The sequence below is a fragment of the Myotis lucifugus genome, unplaced genomic scaffold (genome assembly GCF_000147115.1).
Source record: "Myotis lucifugus unplaced genomic scaffold, Myoluc2.0 scaffold_427, whole genome shotgun sequence".
Taxonomy (NCBI): domain Eukaryota; kingdom Metazoa; phylum Chordata; class Mammalia; order Chiroptera; family Vespertilionidae; genus Myotis; species Myotis lucifugus.
The window spans coordinates 345,608-372,852 of NW_005871475.1; the positions used below are offsets into that span (position 1 = coordinate 345,608).

The 27,245-nt window shown below is 45.2% G+C and overlaps 1 protein-coding gene across 1 annotated transcript in view; it reads left to right on the top strand.

Annotated features, from left to right (window-relative positions):
• CNTNAP5 (contactin associated protein like 5) overlaps nt 1–27,245 on the top strand; it is a 661,914-nt gene that overhangs the window by 272,824 nt on the left and 361,845 nt on the right. The window contains exons 9-10 of the mRNA XM_023744097.1: nt 10,638–10,787; nt 13,780–13,951. Of these exons, the coding sequence (XP_023599865.1) occupies nt 10,638–10,787; nt 13,780–13,951 (322 nt within the window). The remainder of the gene's footprint in view (nt 1–10,637; nt 10,788–13,779; nt 13,952–27,245) is intronic.

Here is a 27,245-nt window from a genome sequence, read left to right on the forward strand (position 1 = left end):
ACAGTTCAACCTAACAAGGTGCCCTGAAGCAGAAAGGGTCAGAGGCTGGAGAGAGGGAGCCCATCACAAAAACCACAGCTACACTGATAAGGGATGGGATACAAGTTGGATATGGAGTTTAAGAAATGTGTGAATTCAAACTAATGCATGTAGGAAAGGGTTAATAGAATTTTATAATTGATAGACAAATGGTTTCCAAAAAACACCGGGACCCAGGATCTAAATTGCAGCATAATGGTACTAATAACTGTGAAATGTTCTTAAATCATGTAATTGACATTTTAAATCTGCCTTATTCGGTTATTTATATAACCTCACTTAGTTCTCTCAAAAATTGAAACTATCTTTGAACTATGAAATAAAGGTAGTTATGACAGGATATTTGGGGGCAGGGAGCTGCATTGGGTTTTCTGTGGAAGATAAAGACTAGACACTTTTAAGTAAAGCCAGGCAATTCTGTCGCTGTTACAGATGAGAAAACAGGTATAGAGAGATTAATAAATTTGTCTAAATTGCTAGCAATTATAAGTGGCAGGGCCTTGAGCCAGAGGTAATGGGTGAATAAAGGCATCAAATGAAGTTGTTTCAAATTATTCCTGGGGTTGAAAGTAGATTCCTCGGGAGATCTGCCTTGGCCTGCGCTGCAGCCTTGCGTGTCCACATGTCCTGTAAGGACTGATGCTTAGAGGTCCTTGGACAGCCACTCCCGTCCCATGGTTCTGTCTTCAAACCATAGAGACACAGAATAGTTAGGGATTTGGGAGAGAGAGAGAGAGAGAGAGAGAGAGAGAGAGAGAGAGAGAGAGCACAAATGCCAAGGATCTGTAACCTCAAATTTATTCCTTTAATCCACTGGTTCTAAACCAAGGGAAGTTCTCCATTTCCACCCATCCCAACCTCCCATGGATACCGGGACCAGCGAGCAGGAATTCTTCCCAGGCTTGTGTCTCAGAGAATCAAAGAATGAAGCCGCGGACCTGAAGAGTTCAAGAAAGTTAGCAGTTTATTGAAGGCAAACACAGGCTCCCGCCTCGGGAAGGGGACCCCAATGGATTCCCTTTAAGCACTCTGCTCTTCCCCTTATATCTGCTAAAGGCCTGCTCTTTGTCTGTCTGTGCCACGCCCTGATTGGTTCCTGGCCTGTTGCAACATTTTATTTTGCACTTGCAAGAAAAACATCCTTGTCTCAAAACATCCTGATTTCTGACATCCTGTTCACTACAAAACATTTTGTGATTTCAGCTCTAACTGTTACATCCATCCTTCCTCCTTCTTCCACCCCTTACCCTGTCTGCCTAATCCTGCTTCTAACTCCTCTCACCATTACCCCACCCCCCTCAGGGGACTTTTAGTAACGCCTGGTAGCATTTTGGGTGCTGGGGATGGGGACCTGTTATTAGCATATAGTGAGTCAGGGATTCTCCTAAACATTCTATGCCTCTGGGAACGCCCCACCACCCACTAAGAATTATCCAGTCCAAAATGTCCAGTGCCAGTGTTAAGAAACTCTGCTTTCAGCTAAAAACCTTATTCCTATATGAGAGTTTAGGGCTTTAGAATATTACTTAACCGTTCTGAGTCTGTTTCATCAAATGAGAACTGTAAATTGGTGTAAAGGTCTCATTACAAAAATAATAAAAAAGACAAATGTTCAATAATATTATTTATCTATAAAAATTAAAGTGAAGTAATAACAGTTAGCTAGATTTCCAACATCAGACCCAAGTAGACATTCTGCGATACAAATCTGAGTCGTACTTACATTTCCCTTAGAATCTAGAAGCTCCACAAGAGACAGGACCAGAGTTTGAACTCAGTGCTGAAGAGGAAAGTTGCCTGTGAGAATATAAACTGGGGCAGCCACTTTGGAAACCTTCTGGCAGTTCAGCTCCTTAAAGGCTAAGGATGGAGTACACATACGACTCAGCAGTTCCACTCTAGGTGCACACGTAAGAGAACTGGACACAGGTCCGAGCGGAAATGCGCACACAAATGCTTACAGCGGCAGCGTTCATAACACCTGCTAAGTGGAAACCGCTCAAATGTGCATCAGCTGGTGATGGATACACACACGTGGGGCCTCCATACAATGGAATGTCATCCAGCCATAAAGATGTGCTCACACACGCTACGGCATATATGAGCCTGAAAACACTGTGCTAAGCAAAAGAAGCCAGTCACCAAAGGGCACAATGGACGGTTTCATTCACATGAAATGTCCAGAATAGGCAAATCCGTGGGGACAGAAAGTAGACTGACTAGGACTGGAGGTGGAGGTTGATAGCTGCATATTACAACGTTTCTTTTCGGGATTATAAAATGTTTTAAAATTAATCGTTGTGATGGTTGCCTAACTCTGTGACTATATTAAAAATCATTGTATTGTACGTTTAAAATAATGGATTGTATGGTATGTGAGTTTTATCTCAAAAAAGCTGTTCCAAAGAAAGAAAGAACGAGCCCTAGCCGGTTTGACTCAGTGGATAGAGCATCGGCCTGCGAACTGAAAGGTCCCAGGTTCGATTCCAGTCAAGGGCACATGCCTGGGTTGTGGGCTCCATCCCCAGTCAGGGCCTTGCAGGAGGTAGCTGATCAATGATTCTCTCTCATCATGGATGTTTCTATCTCTCTCTTCCTCTTCCTTCCTCTCTGAAATCAATAAAAATATATTTTAAAAAATGGAGCTGCAAAATATTTTTTTAAAAAGAAAGAAAGAACATATTCAACAACAGAAAATGGAACTTTGCAGAGGTAATTGCACATGGAGGGGATTCTAGAGCAGGGCAGGGCTGGCTTTGGAAGTGTGGAGAGAGGATGGTGCTCAGCCTGTGAGCCTGATACTTCCCTCTGAATTTTGGCTCCACCCCCAAGTAGTCATAGGACCTTGGGTAGCTTCTGACTTTCTGTTTTAGCTTCTCTAACCTGAGGACAATAAAACTTGGTCTTTGGGACTTTTGTGAGAATTAGGGATTATATATTTAAAATGCCTGACACACTAGATATTCAGTACAGGTAGTGTGTACTATTAGCTATTTTTTACAACTGGGTCTTTTGCAAGTTCAGTTGCAACCATGAAAACTGTCTTTTTTCTTAGTCTTGGTTTGGTTCCTGAGCGAGCACAGAGCAGCTTACTTGTCCTGTCTGTGAGGCCTTTTCTACAAATGCCCTGGGGCAAACCCGGGACCTGGGAGTTTGCTGACACAAGAGCAGGAAGTGGAAAGGAATGAAAACTTTCTTTCCTATCCTTATCTCAGTTGAAACAGTTTGTTAGCTTTAAAAATTAATTATTAATGTTGTACATTTTCTTTTTAGAAACTGAAAATTCCAGTAGTCTGTATAAGAAAAAACAATAATAATCTGTGCTTCTATCATTTAATGCCATTCCAGTAGTTCTCTTTGCAGCAATTTTTTTAAAAATATATTTTATTGATTTTTTATAGAGAGGAAGAGAGAGGGATAGAGAGTTAGAAACATCGATGAGAGAGAAACATCGATCAGCTGCCTCCTGCTCACCTCCTACTGGGGATGTGCCGCAACCAAGGTACATGCCCTTGACTTGAGTCTGCAGGCCGACGCTCTATCCACTCTACTCTAGCCACTGAGCCAAACTGGTCAGGGCTTTGCAGCAATTTTTAACAAAACCGGAACCGCACTACCTATGCTATTAATCAGCGGTTTTCAAATATCAGCATATCACTAGCATTCTTGGGCATTATGATTTTAATGACTTCACTATATTCCATAGCATTAAATATACCACATTTGATTTAACTAATCTATTATTATTGGAAATATTGGTAGTTGTGAAATTTTGCTATTATAAATAATGATTTTATGAGGTCTCTTCACCATAAATCTTGGCTGTAGCTCTATTACTATTTTAGGATGGATTCCTCAGGATAAAGTTCATGGGAGACAATGAATGACTTCTTTGGGGGATATTGACAGGTATTAGTATGTTATCTTTCAGGAAGGACGTACAAACTTATGCTGCCTCCAGCAAGGTAACAAATGCCTACTTCCCTATTTGTCTGCTGAGAGTATAATTGGTTTTTATTCCTTGCCAGTCTTGGAGATGGCAAGTAATATTTGACATCACCTTAAACCTCAAAAGTTTTATGTTTGTCATCACCCAACACTCTTTTCAGAAGCCAAGTCCCACCTTTGAGGCCTCAGCTCTTAAATCATATGAGCTTAGCTCCACAACTACCCTGCTTTGCCCTATGAAGGCAGAGCTGCTTTCCTGTTCTCCCCTTTGAAACGTCTGTTTTCTCAGAGCCATGTATTTCAGAGAGGTTTTGGGGGAAATGCTACCTAATAGAATTGATTTTTTCTAATTTGTGAACAATTAATAGCACTTAAACCTGTACCTTCAAAAGAGTGTTCTTAAAAACAAAAACTTGAGAACCTCTAGGCATGTTATTTGGGGACATTAACAGAATTAAGTGGAAAAGAGTACCAGGCAAAAGCGGGTTTTAGGAGAAACATACCATTTTGCTTGCTTTGGAATCTATTCCGAGGTAAGCTCCTCTAAATTAGTCCTAAGGGTTGCTTTTCTCTAGCTTCTTTCCCTCCTCTTCTGAAACCTCTAATAGAGTAGTTCTCCACCATGGCTGCACAGATGAATCTCTGGGGATCTTTGAAATGTCTAAGGCCAGGGACCACCCTAGCTGGTGCACCAATTAGCCTGCTATGGAGCCCAGGGTCCCCATGTGACCCCTTTGTGTGGTCAGTATCAAGAGCTTCTGTTCTAATAATTGTCCTCTAAAGAGCTAAGATTTCACACAGGCTCCCTCTGCAGGGACTCGGGACCATGTAGGCACAAAGCAAAAGAGATCAAATCAGATGGAAAAGCAGACCAAAAAGAGAAAACCAAGCAAAGGAAGCAAACCTTCATTAAATTTTTAATAATAATTTTAAAAATAAACTTGGAGAGGTAATTCTGATCAAGATGGCTGGGTAGGTAAATACAGTACTCGAATCTTCCCACAACCACATCAAAACTAAAACTAAGCTACAGGCCAACCATCTTTCAGAACCACCTGAAATCTAGCTGAACAGAAGTCCTGAAACTGAGGATATGAAGAAACAGCCACATTGTTGGAGGAAACGAGAAAAAAGCTGGTTCCACACCTATCTGTGGTGGTTAAAAATTGGGAGGGATATCTTGGCTGCAGGGGGTTCCCCCTGAGAAGTGAGGGGTCCCAGCCCTATACCAGACCCCTCAGCCCAGGATTCCAGTGCCAGGAAAAGAAGAGCCAATATGTTCTGGCTGTGAAAAGCAGTGGGGATTGTGGCTGAGTGAGATGGAGGCTGCTGGGACCCCCAGTGTTCCTCTTAAGGAGCCCATGCACAGACTTAGAGCTCACTCCCTCTGAGCTCCAGCACTGGGACAGTAGAGTGAAAGGCACCAGACACTTAAGGGAGTACTTTTTCTATAAACAGGCTGAGGGTTGGCAGGGCAGCTTTCTCCTCGGTAGAAGTGGTGGCAGAGGCTATTATGTTTCTTTTTTTCTGAGTCCTCCGTCAACAGAGCTGACAGGCAGGCATCATATCCAGCTAACACTGCTCACCTTGCCCTGGTGACTCCCTAGACCTCACCCCACCCAACTTAAGGGCTTACCCAAGCTGTTTCCAGTGGTTTTACCATATGAATGGCCTATCTTGGATCTTGCTTCAGACTTTTCATAAGCTTTCAAACAAGCAGCATCTGGCCTTGGTCTGTCCCTTGCCTCTTGTTAAGTGGCCCCAGGGTTGGCACTAGTGGCAGCCAACATTGGTTTGCAAATTGGCTTCTCTTGGGAACCTCCAAGCCCAGCACAAGTAACAGCCATCTGAAGATTGCTTTTTAGCTCATGATGGGTGGCCTCAGGCAGAACACACACGGTGCTGACTGACTTGGCCTGAACCTCCTGGGAGGCCTCAGAGCCAGCATATATGGTGGAAAGCTTCAGACCACATCAAAGCACCGCCCAACCACCTCCACAGGGACACTCAAGGGGCACTGGAGTCTTGTTGAACTAAGTCCTGCTCAGTGGGGTGACCCTCCACGGTGCTCAAAGCCAGTCCTTGCAGCCAATCGGCCTGGGGGTAAATTCCTCCTATTGATATGCCAATAGCAATCAAGGCTCAACCAACAGGATGGTGTTATACACAACCTGTTGTGTATTTGTTGGGGGATTGGAGTAGACAGCTGGAGTGATCGAGGAAGCTGTGATGCTGGACCTTACAGAAAACTTGCTACATAAGGCCACTTTACCAAGCTCAAGAAACATAGCAGCTTCACCTAGTACATAGAAACAAACACAGCATGGTGGCCTAAATGAAGAGACAAAGAAACATGTCCCAAATAAACAAAAAAACAGAACAAAGCTCCAGAAAGAGAACTAAACAAAATGGAGACAAGCAATCTACTCAATGATCTACTCAATGCAGAGTTCAAAATACTGGTTATAAGGATACTCAATGGACTTAGGGGAGGAGTAGATAACTTTAGTGAGAACTTCAACAAAGAGATAGGTAATAAAAAGGGAACTAGAAAAAATGAATAATACATTAACAGAAATGAAGAATACATTACAGGGAATGAACAATGGAGTAGAGGAAGAAGAGGATCAAAGAGGAAGAAGAGGATCAAATCAGAGGTTTAGAAGATAAGGAAGCAGCAAAAATAAAAATGAATCCAAAAAATGAGGATAGTTTAAGGAGCCTCTGGAACCTTCAAGTGTACCAACATTCACATCATGGGGGTACCAGAAGGCGAAGAGAGAGAGCAAGATATTGAAATCCTATTTGAGAAAAGAATGACAATAAAACTTCCCTAACCTGGTGAAAGAACTAAACATACAAGTCCAGGAAGCACAGAAAAGCCAAAACAAGATGAACCCAAAGAGGCCCACACCAAGGGACATCATAATTAAAATACCAAAGGTTATAGAGAGGATCTTAAAAGCAGCAAGAGAAAAGCAGTTAGTTACCTACAAGGGAGCTCCCATAAGACTGCTAATTTTTCAACAGAAACATTTCAGGCCAGAAGGCATTGGCAAGAATTATTCAAAGTGATGAAAAGCAAGGAACAATAACCAAGATTACTCTACCCAGTGAAGCTTCATTTAGAATAGAAGGACATATGAAGAGCTTCCTAGATAAGAAAAAGCTAAAGGAGTTCATCACCACCAAGGCAGTAGTACAAGGAATATCTAATTAGGGGTCTTCTTTAAGAAGAAGAAAAGATGAAAACAAGGATAATAAAATGGTAATGAGTACAAATATATCAAGAATTTAATCTAAAAATAAAATAAATGAATAAGCTGAACAGAAACAGACTCATAAAACAAAGAACATTTTGATGGTTGGCAGATGGGAGGGGATTGGGGGTATTGGTGAAAAAGTAATGGGATTAAGAAGAACAATTTGGTGGTTACAGAATATTCACAGGGATTAAAGTACAGCATAGAAAATATATTTAAAATATCTTAATAACTATGTATGGTGTAAGATGGGTACTTGATTTATGGAGATGATCACTTAGTAAGTTATATAGTGTCTAATCACTGGGTTGTACACATGAAACAAATATAATATTATATGTCAACTTTAATTGAAAAATTAAAACAATTTAAAGAAAAAACAAAACAAAACAAAACTGAATAGTGATGTGGGATGGGAAGGAGACCCAGAATCATGCTGATGTGCTGGCCCTGCCACCTCACTGAGCAGACTTTGCTCTTCAGCCTGGTCCATCTGTGATGTAATTAGAGAACGTATCTCTAATTAGACGGACACTTCCTGTGGCCTCTGTGTGTAATTCCTTCCGCAGGGCACCTGAGGCCAGCAGGGCGCTGGGCCCTTAGGGCCTATTTACTCCCTCTTTGTTGAACTCCTTCCTGACCCCCAACCCAAACAGTCAATAGTCTGTCTGCAAATGCAGCCTCATATGTTATGCCGATGTATTTAAAGTACTATGCAAATGAAGTTAAAAAGTGAGGACCTAAAGCTGGCTATGTCCCTGAGAGTATTCAAATGTTCATCCCCAGGAAACACCTGACAGACCCTCCACCTCATTAGAGGAATCCCTGTGGTTAGGGCCCAGCCCTGGGCTTTGGGGGAAGGTAGGGGACCAGGATGAGCAGCCCTTGGGTTCTCCTCTTTACCCCATAGGTGTTCAGGGCTGCAGGAAAGACCGGCTGCCAGGGAGCGGCTGCAAATGCGGGAGGGGCCCTCCGTCTGGGCTGTTCTGAGCAGGTGGGACATGCTGCCCATCGCCATGGAATCGGGCCTGCAGCCTTGTGCTGTGCTCGCCCAGGCAGCTTCCCCAGACAGCCAGGGCTCAGGCACAAGCATGGCAGTGGCTGTCCCGAGGAGCCTGTAGACCTCTGTTCCAATTGTGAACTCGTTCTTTCTAGCTGGTTCCTCCTGGAGGCTCCAGAAGGCTCTCCCAAGCCTGGTCTCTTCTGCCTCAGGGAATAGCTCTTAATCCACCCCTTACTGCCCCTTTTCACTGTTGTTACTCTGGCTGAGACCTCATCCTTCTGTCTCCTGGGGCTGTGCAAGCAATAGGCCCCACCAGTCCCGCTTCTAGCCTGTCTCCTCTTAGCTCGCAGAGTCTTTTAATATGCCCCTCCAGCCAGGTGATTCCCATGCTAAGGAACCCCATGGACTCCCACGTTCTAAAACAGTGATTTTCATTCCTGGCTGGACATTGGAATCACCAAGGGGTGCTTTTTTAAAATGCAAATGCCTGGGGCCCCATCCTCAGAGATTCTGACAGAACTGGCTTGGTAAAGTACCCTCCAGAACCATGTGTCAAAGCACTTTGTTGAAACCCCTTCCTTAGCGCAGCAGGCAGGGGCCCAGGGTGAGTGTCTTCTTTGCACCTGCCTTCCTGCTGTTCTCCCAGCCTCTCACTCCAGGCCTTGCTCTTTGTGCAGGCTCTGCGTCTCCTGGAACTCTGGCTCTGGGAGTGGCAACTCTTGCTCATTTCCAAAGCATTCCTGAACTGCTACCCTCTCTTTCGTGAATTCCTAAACTGCTGTCCCCTCTTTCATGAAGCCTGTTAGGGTCCTCACATGGAGTTGGTTAGGTCTTCCTTCTTTCCTCTTAGCCACACATTCACTGTTCCCCTAGAATTGCAAGAGCCTGTTTCACTGTCTGTCCCACTACCCGTGGTCGGCAAACCGCGACTCGCGAGCCACATGCGGCTCTTTGGCCCCTTGAGTGTGGCTCTTCCACAAAATACCACGTGCGGGCGCACATGTACAGTGCGATTGAAACTTCATGGCCCATGCACAGAAGTCGGTATTTTGTGGAAAAGCCGGTATTTTGTGGAAGAGCCACACTCAAGGGGCCAAAGAGCCGCATGTGGCTTGTGAGCCGCGGTTTGCCAAGCCGCAGTTTGCAGACCACTGCTAGCCTGACGCACTCAAAGGACAGGACTTTTATCCACTTTGCATATGTCTCTTCTCTTAACCATGGCCTACCCAGGACAGAGACCATGCGAGGTCAGTGTCTACACTCGTCAGTGCAGGGACTGTCTTGTAGTCACTGTGTGCCCATTTGTTTTAACATTATCTTCTTATTACATGATATAAACTGTTTGACATATGCTGCTCTGCTAACAATACCCTATAAGTGTAACCATTATGCCCATTTTGCAGGAGAGGAAACTGAGGCAAAGTAAAGGAAGCAGGGTAGAATACATGAGTGTGTAGAAATGTGTGGCTCTCTGTTCTTGTATAGACAACCATGGCGACTCATCTGGTTATGGGGCTGTGACCTTCAGCAAGCCCTTTGCAGTAGCAAAGCCTTCACAGATGACAAACTTTTGGAGGAAATAATTGCTACCCTCATGACTAATTTTCAACACAGTCTCCTTAGTAAGGTCGGCCAGCAATGTAGTGTGCACCAAAGACATCTAAGCCAAAGAACAAGAGAGGAATGAACTTCTAATAAATACCTACTATGCCGCCATCTGGCCCAGGCCTGATCGTAACTCTTCCCCTCAACAGTGACACAGAGCAGAAATGATGGCATTGCAGGCAATGAAACCGAAGCTCGGGCATGCTGGCCACTCAGCCAGTGTCCTACCAGGGGCCAGGGGAGGTGGGAACTGGCTTGTCTGTTACCTCTCCAACAGGACACCTCCTCTGCCTGCACACCCTCAGGTTCTAGCTTTCCTCTTCTACCTTTTCCTTTAAAAATACTTTATTTACATATGCATTAGTAGAAAAATATAAGAAAACAAAAAATGCCTGTAACCTGACAACCCAGAGATAAAACCACCAGGAACATTTTGAGAGTTTTTTTTTTTTGTTTGTTTTTGTTTTCAGCATTTTGCTCTGCATTTATATCTCAAGGGATCAATTAATGTGTTCCGTGCCCTTGGTTGTAGTTTACATACAAATCTATGTTTCCCCTTTTGTTCCTAAAGCAAGCAGCTGAAGTTGTTCAGCCACTTAAAAATAGAAATAAGTGGTAAAAAGAGGAAGAAAAATGAACCTTGTGAGGGTTTGGTTTGAGTGAAATGATGAGTGGGAGCCACTTGGAGAACGCACAGGGACCGTGGCCGGGAAGGAGCGGGCCCCTCCTGAGCTCTCGGCCATTCATCCCAACACCTGCTCTCCCTGTTTCTTTTGCAGGCAGCAACTTGAACGATGGCTTGTGGCATTCAGTCAGCATCAACGCCAGGAGGAACCGCATCACTCTCACCCTGGATAACGATGCAGCGTCCCCTGCTCAGGACACCAGCCAGATACAGATTTATTCTGGAAATAGCTATTACTTTGGAGGTAAATTACTCAGCTTTGAGGCTGAAAATAAAGGAGAGAGGGAGAATTTAGTGGGCAATTATTTTACTATGATGAGTCTTCCTTTGTCAATTAGACCATACTTCCAACACACTCATATTCACACACACTCACTCACACAGGTGCCACCTCCCCAAACATACAGAGAGGCACAAACACCCACCCCCAAGCCCAAAATAATGGGAAGCAAGCCCTCTCACAGCTGTGCAGATATAAATTATCTAGGTCAGTGCTGAGGAAAAAAAGACTAGCAACAAGAGCTGGTGTTATGTAACTCATCCACAGGAGATTTTTATAGCACAGCAGGCTCCCTGATCACATTCGAAAGGGGAAACTCAGCTGTAAACTTGGAGAAAGCACCACCAGTCAGCAGTGCCTGAAAGAGGAAGTATCCAGGGGAGAACGCACAGCCAGCACACTCACCCACAAGGCCACTCCTCTGGCACCTACTGCCTCTGTCTCCACCTCCCTGGAGGCCATGCCCATGAGGAAGACCTAGGAGGCCCATGAGCAAGTAGCTCCTTGTGGAGCAGCCAGAGACCCCACCCTCTCCAATGTTGGGTGAATCCTCGGAGCTTTTTCTACAGCAAAACACAGGCAAACAGCCCTAGCTGGATTGGCTCAGTGGATAGAGCGTTGGTCTGCGGACTGAAGGATCCCAGGTTCGATTCCAGTCAAGAGCACATGCCTGGGTTGCAGGCTTGATCCCCAGTAGGGGGTGTGCAGGAGGCAGCTGATCAATGATTCTCTCTCATCATTGATGTTTCTATCTCTCTCTTTCTCTCCTTTCCTCTCTGAAGTATACACACACACAACAGGCAAACAGGTAAAGATTTAAAAAAAATAAAAACACAAGCATACATGTAATTAGCCACCTATTGCATTTTTATAGGTGCAGATATATTTTTATTTAGTCTTTTTCAAGGAATTTCCTTCATTAAGAAAAATAATATCTAATTTTCTGCCCATGTGTTTATATTTTAGAAGCCATCTCTAAAGAGCACTTAACCTCAGTGTCTGTCTGACCATGAGAAAGACACTTATGGGCCCTGAATTTCCCCATATAGGCGATGAGAGACAGAGCAGAATTGTTGGGACAGTTCCCTGGGGTCAAGGTTTACATGCCTAACACAGGGCTTCCCATCTGGCAAGGAATGGACAAACTGGCTTCAGACATTGTAAATATAGGCATGGACTGAGCCTGGTCTATGGTTACCAATCCTTTTTCCATGAGGAAACTGAAGAGAAATGGTGTGTAAAATCATAAAGTGCAGTCTCCAATAGAATTTACAAATCACTTTTCTCAGACCAGTGGCATGTGGTTAAGCTTTGAAATATAAGAGATACTTTGCACAGAAGCAGTACACACATGGGGCTGTCCCAAGAGGGAAGCAGTGGGAGCCATCATTTATTTGCGCTTTGATTTTAGGGCCTTAGGAAGGGACTCTGTCCCTCACTCTACATCTTCTCCACGTGTACATGACAACAAAGTCCTTAAAGGGAGAACACTTCTGTTCTCTGCAAGTGTTTTAGCTCACTTAATTCATGTGGTGACTTTGTGAAGTAGGTAACAGTAGCCCCGATTCACAGAAAGTAAGAGTGGTGTTTGCTTAGATGAAATTATTTGTGTGAGTAGCAGAACCAGGATTCACCCCCAGATCTGTGTTCTCCACAACATACAGCAAAGGGATGCCAACTCATGTAGCACAAAAGCGAGTAATTTTGCATCACATGCAACGCTTCTAACAGAGAAAAGTGATCTCGTATTTATTTTTTTGAAAAGTGCTGAGCAATAATTATGATGTGTAGCACCTGAATGCCTCAAAGTAAAAATGCCCCCTGCCCCAGTTGAAGAAGTATCCCTGGAGGTGATTCTTGAGGGCACTGCACTCATAAGGTAAAGATGAATCTGTGATTTGAGCAGCGTTTGAAAAAAATGTCCCACAAGTAGACTGTAAACTTAAGGAAGGTAAAAAACGAGGTTGAGTAATAATAGTCAACTTACATAAATTCTCTCTACAGCCTCAATTAGAAGTCGTAACATTTCTCTTCACTTTATAGTGTGTGCTTGTGGGCTGTTAACCAGCTGCCAGACTTCAGCCCAGCAGTGACTGTCTATTAGAGATGGCGGAAATAATTCCCAGTTATTTATGGGTTATTGCCATGTTTTCAAGCTTGCATTCCCATATGGTCTGAACCTATTAAGACAATTAGGATGTAGTTTATAAGGTGCTCAAGCACTGATATACCTATTCACTCTCTACCTGTCTTGATGAGGAGTAGATGCCCAGGTGGCAGGCTATGCTAAATATACATGATGCATTGTTTTTAAAAGAACACCTTTGTAAAAATGTATGGTGCTAACCTTTCGCGCCTGCTATTACAGCCCAATAACTGTGTGCATTTAAGCCCTTAGTCCCTTTAGTGTCTGGATTTAGTTTGCACAACACTTCAAAATTCCAGTTATGTTTCTACATGTACCTTTGTCAGGTGCATTTAGTCTGTTAATGCTGACAATTAACCAGATAACCACTCTGTCACCATCCTTACCCAAAGCATAATTTCCTTTGAAAGTTAATCCAGAATTGAATTGTGCAGTTAGAAGTGTGTTTCAGGACAGAGCCGACATCCCTGGGTAGTGATAAAGTGCTGTGTTCTTGAAATGAGTGAAGTGCCCCAGGCAGAAGACTGGCACACAGCTGATGCAGGGAAAAATGAAGAACAAGATGCATGTCACGGCGTTGGTAGTCCCTTCCACACTTTTGGTTTTAGCTCTGTACAGTGATGGAGGTTGCCCCCTTTTGAACCAATTCTGTCCCCTCTCTGAAAATGCTAGGATTTACAACTAAACTGTGTGCACTTCTGTGAGTGAAAAAGCACCACAATAATTAGACCTCAAGGTCTCCCATGGATAGGTCGCCAGAGCAGTGACTGATCAGCTCAGTGTTCTTCATTTTTTTTCTCTGTCCCACAGGCTGCCCTGACAATCTCACCGCTCCCCAATGCTTAAATCCTATCGAGGCTTTCCAAGGCTGCATGAGGCTCATCTTTATTGATAACCAGCCCAAGGACCTCATTTCAGTTCAGCAAGGCTCCCTGGGGAATTTTAGTGATTTACACATTGATCTGTGTAGCATCAAAGACAGGTAATTATTGCCTCTTCTCCTCTGTTCTCCCACCCCCTCTTCCCATTCTCACTGTTCTAAATATGTGCTCTTTAAGCAAAATTCTAATCCACGGACTTTAGCCACTTTAGATATAATTGAGTTGCCTAATGGAAAATATCTCTGAAATGATTTCAGATCCAGAGAAAAACGGTTTAAATTAGTTGAGTCTCTATTCATGTTGACTTGAAGTAAATGGGATATGCAAGTTAAATCAAACTACAAATTTGTGAAAGGATTAAAGTTTTGTGCATAAACGCCACTTGATGACTTTGAAGTTAAGAGTAAAGTGAAGAGGAGGAAGGAATCACTTTTTCCTCCTAAACCATCTTGTTTTTCAGTGCAGTAGGTGTCCTCTCACATGGGGTGAGCCTTGGGCCCTCTGGGTCCCTAGAGTATAGGTTGGGCAGTGCCCACTGTACACAGACAGGCCCAGAGCCCGGCCTTGGCTGTCACTGTCCCTCAGTCTTTTCTTCTGGGGCTCAGCAGAGGCCAGACCCTGTCAGGGAGAACCCGCACATTCACTGCAGCCACACATCCTGCAAGAACTCTGTGTCTCTCTTTCTCCTGGGATCTGGCTCCTTTTATATTGGAAGTTTCTAGATTCAAAGACACACTGCAGACAATTAAAAAGGATGATGCTGAATTTTCAACTAGGTTTGTCATGTTCCCCAAATTTTCTTCTCTAGTGCTTGCCTCCTTCTCTCTAATTCTACTCACCCTGGTTAAAATACCATCTATTAAATGGGTGAATGATGTGTGTTAGTTGCAAGCCTATGTGTTAGTGAAATAAGGTCTTTACTCAATTTTCATCAGGAAATAAATTAGCCATTACAGTGAAGGGCAATAAATGACCAAGAAGTCACCTTATTTGTAGGACATATGGCAACAGCAACTTAGCCTGGCACAGGGAGAATGAGGGCAATATGGTTTTCAGAAAGTGTGCAGAGCTGAATCTTATAGGACAGGGAGGCCTGGCTGAGGGGGGAGGGGTGGAGGAAGAGTTGACAGGAGGCAGTATGTCAAATGGCACAGAAATAGGAAGGGTCATGCTTGCAAGTATTTCATCAATTCAATACAAATATTACAGATTCATTTTAAAATCTGTAATACTTGGATACATTTTAGAGCTGATAGTAATAGTTTAATTGGCAACATTTACTTATCTTATTGGCATATAAAATAGTGGCATGTCTTAGAAATAATGGTATATTAGATTTAATAAAATACAGCTCAGTGAGGATGGCAGGGCACTGTGGTGCAGCACATGGTGAGAATATGGGGGTCAGTATTAACATGAAGAACTTTGAGTGCCCATGGAATTTGTCTTCATGCTCTAGGCAAAAATCAGAAAGGACAGCAGTCAGACTGCCTACTGAAATAGTACTCAGGAAATAGTAAGAAAGATGGCTAGAAGGAGAGCCATCCCTGAGCTTGAGGTACTGCCCCATTCCGGGAGAGCAGTGAGAAGTAGTAGGTCCCTCTCTGAGCACAAAGTCAGCTACACAGATCAGTCTCCTCTGATGCTCAGAATGACCAGTGTGGTTTGGCGGACCTTTATGAGAATGTATCTCTGCTAATACCACAACACACGAGATGGCCATCGAATGGCACAGACTTCCTGGCTCTTCTACTTCATCTTTTTTTCTTATATATATTTTTATTGATTTCAGAGAGGAAGGGAGAGAGAGAGAGAGAGAGAGAGAGAGAAAGAGAGATCAATGATGAGAGAGATTCATTGATTGGCTGCTTTCTGCATGCTCCCCACCGGGGATCGAGGAGCCCTCAACCCGGGCATGTGCTCTGACCAGGAATCAAACCGTGTCCTCCTGGTTCATAGGTTGATGCTCAACCACTGAGCCACGCCAACTGGGCTGGCTTTTTTCCTATTTGACCGGACATCTGGGTAATAAAATGTGTGCTTCACCACAATGTGCTCATGTCGGGACCTGAGCATAAAAGATACTACACATAGTGGCTGCCGCCCCTGTAGTCTTTACTAACCATGAGCTCTGTCAGGCAGCACAGCCTTTGCAAAGTGTAGATCAATAGAGGAAGCATTTATCAACGGAATCTCCAACCATACCTTAATTTCTAATCAAGGAAGCTCTCATTTTTGCTGACAGAAAGTCATTGCCATCTACACTGCATCATTACTTTTGTGTGATTGTAGTCTGTGTAATTGTATTACACACAATTGTGTTTTGGTTAATTGTACAATAATAAGGCATTGTGCTTAGTTTTGTGGGTAAATGGTATATTTTTCTTCATTTGCCAGACAGTGTCTCTAACAGAAGGGAAAGCCATGGTAAAAGGCTTTGCTTAATTAATTATCTCTTGAACTTACATTTAATATTTGTTGGAAAGGGGCATGGTTTCTGAGTTTTGTGTTTTATTTTTAATGTGTTAATTAACATAAGCCTAGTTTAAGGGCAGGCTCAGTCTTTGCCTTCAAGGATCTTGCCCCTTGAGGATGGGGTGGTTGTGGTAGCAGAGATGGGGTGGAGTGGAGTCTGACTGTTTTTCTTGTGTTCTTGTCTGGAAAGTTCATGGAGGGCAGGCTTTGATCTGGCCTAAGAGTCTCTTCTCTCCCAGACCAGGCTCCTCTCTGCCCCTTCCTCATGGACTCTGTATGGAGACCCAGGCCTCCTCCTTGGCCTCGAGAGGCTGCCCTACCCACCCCTCCTGCCTTCCCTCAGACTGCTCTCCTGAGCTGTGCAGAGGGGCCAGACTTCCCTGCTCCCATTCCATGCAGCCATCTTTCACAGGCAAAGGCTCCTACTGCTGGTCATGGTGGGGAAACCAAGGTAGCCTGCACAGAAGAAGCACATAATGTTATGAAATGGTAAGAGCTTTCTCCAGTGGGGGTCCTTCAGGCATGTTCCCTGGAGATGGTGCCTAGCTCTGCTTGCCCAGCCTGTGCAATGCTTTGAGAGGAAGCAGAAGTCACACCTGAGAAAACCCATTAATTCACAAACCATTCTTGGGACAATGCTTTTTGTTGAAGCTGGAAGCATCCCTTCCTAGGGACCAAGGACCTAAATAACAATTTTTTATCTTAATAATTGGAAAATCCCAAATTCTCTGGCCTTGGGGAAGAAAGGTCGTGGCATCCCTGGCCTGGCTACAGCTCTGACAACAGGAAAGTGCTTGCTTTAAGAAGCTCCAGCTGCAGAGCTGCCCCGTGTCTGGCAGTGCAAGGGCAGGTTGGAGAAGGCAGCCAAGCACTCTTGGAGGAATTGCAGTTGGGGCCAGAGGGGTGCACTCCCAGCATGCACTTGCACTGGTCTGCCTAAGCCTCAGTATGGACTTGAGATAGGCAAGACATGATAGTCTAAACTATCATAGAGCCAAGTCACTCTCGATAAATGCTTTATTCCTTCCACAACTCTTTATCACACCCTCAGTTATTCGGCCATACAGATGGGCAGTGGGTGAATGGGTGAGGCAGTCTCATGTATACACTGGAGTAAGATAAGATGTGCTGAGAGCTGTACAAGCCATGGGATTTCAGGGCGAAAGAAACAATCATCGAATGTGGTCTAAGAATTTAAATAGGAGACGGGGTCCAAGGTGGGGAGGAACAAAGGGATGCTGATGAGTCAGCTGTCTGACATGAGAGGAAGTGGAAGTCACACCTGAGGAAATCCATTAAGTCCAGTGTGACTGCCAACAACTCTGAGCAATAGTAAGCCTGTTTAATTCTCAGTCCACTACTCATCAACTTGGATGACACATATTATTTAACCATTTTTTATTCTTTATTGATTAAAGTATGACATATGTCTCCTTTTTCTCCCATTGACCTCTCCCCAGCCACTCCCACCCCCCAGCACATGCCCTCACCCCCCTAGTGTCTGTGCCCATTGGTTATGCTCATATGTATGCATACAAATCCTTTTAATCTATGTTTTCTCTTTTGCACAGCCAAGCTCATAAAACCTTCCTTTGCACTGAGCATGAGCCTGTGAGAAGCAAGGGCTCAGGGGTGTGTCTAATGAGCAGATACACAGTAAATGTTGCCATGTGAATTCCCATGGTGAAAAGTTTTCTAACTCTACTTTCCAAGGGAACAGGAGAAACCCACGTCTCCCTCCAAAGCTCCCCCAGCCCCCACCATGGCCAAGGGATCCCCAGTAGTTTGTGGGGTGGATCCCCATAGATATACTGCCCATGTGCTCTCTAATCTGTCTGCTCAGTGACTCCCTTGGGCTTTGATCCCCACTTATTCAGAGGGCTGTCTCCTGGAAAACCATTCACCACCCATTAGGAACATTTGGTGCCAAGGGGGTTCTGGTCATTCAATTCTTCTAAAGCATTGGCCTCAGGGCCTAGAGAGAGTGACAAAAGCATGTGATATGCCTAGGACACCCAATTTAAGGTGGTCCCTATTTCCAAATACATATGCATATGCAGACAGGACCTGGAAGTGAATGCCTCCTTAAATTTTGTAGGTCAATTCCAGCATAGGTACATCAGAATCCTCAGAAAGGTTTCTCAAAATCCCAGTTGCTTGGTACCATCCCTAGAGTTACTGTGAAGACCAATAAAATTTACATTTATTTCAACTTTCCGGGTGCTGCTGTGCTGGCCTTGGGACTAGACTTTGAGAACCACTGCCCTAAAGCTTTTCTCATCCTGAAGGCCAGCAAGTTGCGTGGATTCTGTACAAAAGGGGTGCAAGGGCACAGGAGGGGTGGCTGTGGCTCCAGCTGAGCCCCCCAGCAGCTCTCCTCCTCATCAGGGTCTCACGGGCTCTGAGAAGTCCTGGAAGCTCTGTCTTGATGTCCTTCTCCAAACAGGTGCAGAGTTCAGTCTAAGGGACACTGGGAGTCAACTGAATCCCCACTCCTCCAGGCATCCCTGGTCTTTGTCACTTATGAACCCCCGCCCCCTGCTTCCCACTACAAAGGAAGCTTTTATGGCTATAAATAAGCAAAAATCCTCAGAGGATATTTTGGTTGGAAGGGAACTTGGTCTTAGAATAGCTGCAGCTGCCAACAAACGTGACTTGTCTTTTTGTCATTTTGAGGACAGGTGACTCGCTGGGCCCATTGAAAGTCACAGCTTGATATTTCCTTCTAGACCAGCCTCATGCCCTGTGTGTGAGGGGGTCACATTATAAAGCAGATGACCATCGACCACCAAATATTGCTCCGTACCTTCATAAAGATCAATAGAGGCTGATTCCATCCAGTTTTCTGCACCAGCAAAGGGTTGCTGTGACCCACCTGCCTCATTCCTTGGGTCCTTTCCTTAGAGAAACGACACTGGGGAAGGCCCCTGGAGCTCAGCGAGCTCTGGTTCTCTCTGGAAGGAAATGGAGTCTCAGTGTGGCCCGTGTGGCGGCACCAGGTGGGAGCAGGTCTCTGCTCAGGGCGATGCTGCTGCATTCTGGGTCGTCCCTTTGCTGCAGTCCTTTCTAACATTAAACAATTTGCTTGTCCCGACTGAGTGAATGACATGTGGGTGACTGCATTAAATGTCTTGCAGCCAACAAAATTATGATCTGTGGCTTTTCACTCCATAATCACTTCCCTTTCCCTCAACACTCATTCTTTTAACAAAAGCATCTGCTAATCTTCCTGGCCAAGATTCTGACCTTCTTGGTTCAGATGCGGGTGTTGGAAACACTGAGGGAAACAAGAATTCTGTTGGATGACCTCCCATAAGCAGACTCATGCTAAAAACTCACCCAGTGCGTGGGAGCTCGTTAAAAACAGTATTTTATATAAAGAGATCACATTTCAGGGTAATGCATATGTTTTAGTTCTTCTCTAAAATTGAAAACCATCACATTGGGTGCCTGGAAAGTATTATAAGGGCAATGCCCACACAATCTGAGCGCCTATCTCTAGAGCCAGAAATGCTGCCTGCAATGTGGTGTTCTCTGAACTCATGGGATGGGGCCAAAATCAAAACTGAGAACTTCTGCTGTTTTTATTTATTATTTTTAGTCTACTTCATGCAGGAAAAGAAAGGTTATATTTTACATAACAGTTACTGAGCAAACATTCTCTCAATAGCACTTCATTTAATTATCTACACAGTCCTGCAATATCCTCCAGACGGCTCTCAGAGCCCGGCTCTCAGCTCAGCATCACCTGGCAGCTTGTTAGAAATGCATGTTCTCAGGCCAGGCCCTTACCTGCTGGGTCAGAACCTGGAGACAGAGCCCATCTGAGTTTTAACAAGTTCCCAGGTGAATCTGAAGCACACTCAGACTTGAGAACCGTCGGTTTGCTCCATCATTGTTATTTTACAGATACTAGTAAGACCAGTGATGTTCTCAGAAGCTCAGTAAGCTCTGAAGGTTGCAGGGTTAGTGTTTGGTAGGGTCAGTATTCATCCAGAATTTGCTGATTCTGCTATCCACATAAATGTGGATGCCTATTGACTGAAGGCCAGAGAGAGAGGAGAGATGGCTTGGGCAGCCAGAATGTGTCAAGGGAATATCACCAAGGAAGTGAGATTGAAGAGGAACTGGAAGGCTGGGCTGGGTGTAGGGAGGTCAAGCAGGGTATTCCAGGTGGGTAGAGCACGGGGCTGGGACTGAGAAAGGGTGGTGCTGGCACCTGCCTGCCTGGACTGGGAAGCTTACCTTGTCAGCAGAGGTTGAAAGAGAACTGAAAGCTGAGGCCATAGTGGACTTGGAAGCAGACAGCAGTTTAAAATCTGAAGAAGACACCGTATCAATATCCAGTCCTTAACTGCTGCTTCCTGTGCCCCAGGCATCCCGTGATCCCGTGTGTGTGTGTGTGTGTGTGTGTGTGTGTGTGTGATATACTCACAATAACTGTGTGAAGTAGGGTATGCTATTAACTCCACTTTACAGAATGAGATGAATGAAGCACAGAGGCACTGAGTAACCTGTCCAAGGACACACAGCAAGTATATAGCTGAGCTTGGCCACAAGCCATGGCATTTGGTTGCAGAGCTCACACCTGTCTTTGCACTGTACCACTTCTGACTTTGCCGTTAGGAGACATCCCACATGGTTCGGCAGGATTGCAAAGCAGAAGATGATGTGTTTTCATCTTGGGTTCAAATCACGAAGCAGGTTGTGTTAACAGAAGACAAGGGATACGGGCCACAATGTGTGGACCAGCACAGGTGCAACCTATTGTTACACTTGTGACAAGCCCCCTGAGGGAGACTCAGAGATAGCTCAAGGCTCCCCCAGGAGAGTCGCCCTTATCTATTTATTTGGGCTGATTAGTCTGGGAACTAGCTCAGAAGGGCTATCAGGAGGAGGTCGATTCTGAGCTGATTTCTTAGGACTTTCCATCTGGAACTTCCCAGAAAAAGTACTGATTAATGTCTCTCTTCTTAAAAGAGGGCTACTCCTCATCACCTGCCCCCACCTCTTCAAATGTCAGCAGGGACTAGGAGCTTTGGATGAGGTTAAAACCTGGATTTGACCTGAAAAGTGACCTGAAATAAGCGCATGCGTGTTCTGTAAGCTCATCGTATGAAACGGCGCTTCTCTGCCTGTGCATGAGGAAGGAAACCAGACACCTTTGATTCCTGAAAAACACAGAGTTCCCACCAAGCCAAGGAAGCACTGCATTCTGTCCAGTCAGACGGTCAGACTCTCCCCAATAACTGGAATCGGAGGCATCGATGCTGAGCACAAAGCCAGCCCAGTGAGCTGGGGATGCTCACAGCCCCGCAGAAGGCGAGGACCCATTCCAAGGGCTACGGGCTTGAGGCTGAGGTGGGCGTGCATGCTCAGAGAGCAGGAGGAAATGTGTACCCAATCATCTCTCCTGAGAAACACTAGCTCTGAAAGTAGGAGGGTTCAGACGGCACAGAAGCTAAGGAAATCTTTTGATCTGGATTGAAACATGAAGAAAGGTTATTTTAGATCCTCAAGGCACCACTGTGAGACGGTGCTTATGTTTAACTCTGCGGAAAATATTCCTAAATTAGTAATCAGAAGAAAGAGCTTCTTCTTTGCTGCTCCCTTCACACAATCAACACCTCACTGAAGCCGTCCTCCAGCATTCAGGTGACGTCCCCCCGTCTGTTCTCACATTCTCCAGAGAGTCCTCTGTCCGTGTGGCCAGTGTCACCTCTGCTTTCTCCTCGTGTGCACTGATGGCCACCGATTGGGCTGCTGGGGCAAAGCATCTGTGGCCTTTCACACCGAGTTGCTGGCATCCAAGCCAATCCCTTGGCAGCCCTGGGTAAGCACAGTTTATAAACGCAGCTGGAGGGCAATGGAGCGTCATATGTTGTGAGTTGGGGAAAAAGTAATCCTGGCCTGTGATCAAATATTCTCACTTATTTTGGCAATGAAACCTAAAATTAAAATTAGCTCTGTCATTTTACCCTGAGTTAAGTATCTGTTGGGAAGCTCACAGAACATGAAAGCGGCCTCCAGGGCTGTCCTGTGCCTGGACTTCTGAAGGCTGCTAGGACCACTGCTCCCGCACAGCACAGGGCGTGGTCAGCAATAGCCTACCATTCGCTGCAGCTTTGGAATACCCAAAGGGCCTCCCTGTCGGCAGATGAGGAGAGGACTAACAGTGTAAGCTTAGTAACTGACCTCAAAACATGATCACACTCAGGATTTTGAGGTAAAGCCGCTGCTGTTTACATTTTAGCACAACTTTGGACAAAGCTAGTCACTCCACCGCTTCATAACTCAGCCCCCTCCATTGTCAAACCGGGAGGGTATTCACTGTGGAGGGCATTAACCAAGGCAAGGTGCTGGCGGCCGTCCCCCCTGGGGTGGCAGTGTCTCCCCGCCCCCCACCGCGATAGTGTCCCCCTGGGGCGACAGTCCCCCCTCCACAGGCAGCAGTGTCCCCTGGGGGTGCGGTGAGGACTTGCTGAGAGCAGGAGGGTGAGACTTCTGAAATTTAGGAGCAAGAGGGACAGAAACGGGGCTCCATGGCCTGGGCCCACCAGACTGGAGAAAACCAACACAGGCAGGCAAGGGTGATGCCTTCTAAATACCTACAAGCATCACCTATTTTATTTTCTGGACAATTTTTCCTCCTGGTTCAGCTTCATCTTAGAAAGACACTTCAACATGACTTACTTGGCTGCCAATTGTGGGGCCTTTCTCTCCCAAAACCAAGATAAACCGGGGGCCAAGCAGGGGATGTCTCAACACCTGGAAAAGGCCAGAGAGACATCAAGCTGCATGAGGGTCTCTGTGAGGCCACGTTAATGTGTCCGACTTACGGCCTATGACCTCCTGCACCCAGAACACCACTAAACCTATTATGACGGACGTTATCATCACCTGGCTACTGCTTTGCTTTTTCCATACTGAAAAACATTATTTTCTTGATATCTTTAATTTTTTAATTGCAGTTAATGTACAGTATTATATTAGTTTCAGGTCTACAACCCAGTGAGTAGACATTTATAGCACATACAAAGTCATCACTCTGATAAATCAATACCCACCTGGTACCGTATGTAATCATACAATATGACTGATTATATTCCTTATGCTGTATTTTACATCCCCCTAACTATTCAGTAACTACCAATTTTTGCTTCTGAATCCCTTCACCATTTTCACCCTCTTCCCCAACCTGCCTACCTTCTGGCAACTGTCAAAATGTTCTTTGTATCTATGAGTCTGCTTCTGTTTTGTTTGTCTATTTTGTTCTTTAGATTCCACATATCAGTGAAATCATATGAAATTTGTCTTTCTCTGTCTAGCTTATTCAATAAACAAACAAACAAACAAAAAAACAGAGTGGCTGCCCTGTCCAAGTGGCTCATTTGGTTGGAGTGTCATCCGTAGAAGGTCACAGGTTTGATTCCAGGCCAGTGCACATACCTAGGTTGTGGGGACAGTCCCTACAAGGGGTGGTTATGGGAGGTAACTAATCGATATTTCTTTCTCACATCAATGTCTCTCTCTCTCTCTCTCTCTCTCTCTCTCTCTCTCTCTCTCTCTCTCTCTCTCTCCCTCTCTCTCTTTCTTAAAAAGAAAATGAAATAAAAACATACCCTCAAGTGAGGATTGAAAAAAATACAAAACACAAGGGTGGCTGAATGGATATGAAAACAAGACCATTGCATACGCTGTCTACAAGCGACTCCCTTCAGATTGAAAGACACACAGAGACTGAAAGCAAAGAAATGGAAAAAGATATTTCATAAAAATAGAAACAAACAAACAAAATAGACTTGAAAACCAGACAAAATAGACTTGAAAACAAGGGCTATCCCAAGAGACAAAGAAGGACCGAACAATTTGACTTCTGGGTATTTATCCGAAGAAACCCAAAACACTAACTAAAAAAGATACATGCATTCCTGTCATTACTGTGGCATTATTGACAATAGCCAAGATCTGGGGGCAACACAACTGCCATCGATAGATGAGTGGGGAATGAAGATCATTCTTTTCACTGTAATAATTAGCGAGGGGGCCATCCCTGCTTTAAAAATGAAAATGATCCCAGAAGTGATTCTGAAGCAACTCAGGGCTTATAGACCAAATAACTTTATGAGAATCACAGAAGTTCATACTCTAGATGTCATATGATTTCACTGATAGGTGGAATCTAAACAAAACAGAAGCAGACTCATAGATACAAAAAACATTTTGACAGTTGCCAGAAGGTAGGCAGGTTGGGGAAGATGGGCGAAAATGGTGAAGGGATTCAGAAGCAAAAATTGGTAGTTACTGAATCGTTAAGGGGATATAAAATATGTGGAGACTTGCATGCCTCCACGTCAGCATGTGGTCCATGCAGGTGGTTAGATGCTCACGCAGCACGCGTGACAAGACACACCGAATCCTGAGGCCCTCCTGCTCCTCTGGCTGCCGGACAGCCTGTCTCTGCTCGTCTGCATGTGACTCGGCTGCTCCTTCAGCTGCTCTGGTCCCTGTGCAGCCAGTTCCTTGTCCTGGGCCCCAGGAGAAAGCAAGGCAGAGAGTTGCTGGTTTTCCGTGCTCTGGTCTTCCTCCTGTTCTTGGATTGGAGGCTGTTTTTCACTATCCATTTGGCCTTTCTTCCATTTATTCACTTGTCCATTTATCCACTCATTCATCTGTCTCCTGTATTTGGGACATCCTGCTGTGCCAGGGGCTGGGTAGGAGCTGAAGGTGTAGCTGAGTGCCCAACACAGTAGACTCTGAAGAAAGCTCCATGGAGGGACACAGATTTTAACCAAATAATGGTGAAAATAAACTTATATGTTCCCAAATACTGGCATGAGGAACATAAACAGTGCACGAGGAGAGCACCTGGGAGGCAGGCTGGTTACTGGAGCCGGGGCGGTGTGGCGGAAAGGGCGATGTGTCCTCGGGGTCTGCAGTGCCAGGCTGCTGCGGTCACTGCCACCTTGACCAGTGCACTCCAGGCCTCCTGCACTCCTCGCCTGTGATCCTGACCACAACCTCCTGCCTGTGTGCTCCGCTGAAATCACTGCAGTGAGGGTTCAGGGCTAAAAAGAAAAATTCTGCTTTCTTTAGTGGTAAGAGGCTTTATAACTGAGATTTTAGCTAAAAGCAAATTTCCTATGTTTTCCCAAAACACTGTGCTGGGAATTCTTCTTCCTTTAGTAAGATCCCGTTACTGAGCCCCTCCCCATTGCCCTGACTTCAGTGAGTAAGGGTTTACTCCTAATAGTATGTAGGCTACACCTACACTTAGCAAAACAGGAGAAGAAAAAGACCCAAAGTAAACCCTGTGTCATGGCAGGAATGGCATTTCAGCTGGCAGATGGTAAATTAAAGAATCAGGAGTGAGAGGAGGGCTGTGCCTGTGAAAGGTCATTCTAATCACTACACTTTCTCATGTTAAGCAGTTGCCTCCTGAGTGTACATGAGAAGACATACATGTTGGGAAATGAGAACATGTTGCTGGCAGGGACTTGAGCAAAGCGGGGAGAGAATGTTATAAACTACTGTTGTTTCTAGTGAGAGGAAGTGAATCTTCAGCCTTTGAGATACCTGGGAGTGTAGGAAAGCCCAGCCTTGGCCCAGAGAAGAGCAGGGCCTTGCAGCCCTAAAAGCCCAGAATTCCAGCAAACCCACATTCCCCATAGTCCTACGGGGACCCAAACCAAGAGGCCCCAAGAATGAGCTCCCAACTGCATTCAAATCCACTTTATTCTCCACATCATAGTGAATCCATAACACAACTTTCTCGATAGAATCATTCTAAATGTAAAAGCACTTTTTAGACAGGGAAGTAAAATGTTCTCTCAGTGACAATTTGCCTCATACTTCTCTCCCACTTGCTAAAATATGAATTTTATTGCAATTCTAGCTCTGCTAAAATTCAGATTCCATACATGTATTTCACATACCCTCCAGCAAATGATGGAGCCTGAGGCTAAATTCCGGTTAAGGGTTCAAATGCCCCAGCTGACCTTGCCTCTTCCTTCCCTTCCACCTTTATTATCCTCATCTTTCTCTCTCCTATATTAATCCATCGTCTGTCTAGATGCATTAGATGCATTTGCTGAGCATCTGCTATATATATATAATCTACACTAATAAAAGAGAAACATGGTAATTAGTGTACGACCGCTACCCTTCCCATTGGCTAATCAGCATATCCTTATGCAAATTAACTGTCAGCCAAGATGGCGGCCGGCAGCCATGCACTGAAGCAAACAGGAAGGCTTGCTTGCTCCAGTGATGGCGAACTCCAAAGTTCCCCGCCTGACTTGCTGGCCTCTTAGCTGCAACTCTAAGCAACTATGTTGCAAATATAAAAGCTAAACAAAACCCTAGAAACCGGCTTTCAGTCAGCCGGGCTTCAGCCAGCCAGACCGCAACATTGTATCAAATACAGAAGGTAAAGGCCAGAAACCTGCTTTCAGCAGCGAGGCCTCAGAGCTAAAGCTGGCCCAGAATAGAAGAAAAAAAAAAAGAAAAAAAGGAGCAGTTGGGAGCTTCAGTCACCCGCCAGCCTGAAAACGGCCCTCAGCCCCTCACCCAGACTGGCCAGGCACCCCAGTGGGGACCCCCACCCTGATCCAGGACACCCTTCAGGGCAAACCAGCCAGCCCCCACCCATGCACCAGGCCTCTATTCTATATAGTAAAAGGGTAATATGCCTCCTGGCACCGGGATCAGCGGAGCAGCGAGGCCTTCCGGCACCGGGATCAGCGTGACAGGGGGCAGCGCCCAAAACCCCTGATTGCCCTGCTGCTCTGTGTGTGACAGCGGGCGGGGCCACAACCTCCCCATCCGCCCTGCTCTGTTCGTGACAGGGGAAGGTGCCCCAACCCCCTGATCAGCCCTGCACTGTGCCTGTAGGGGGGGAGGCTCCCCAACCCCCTGATC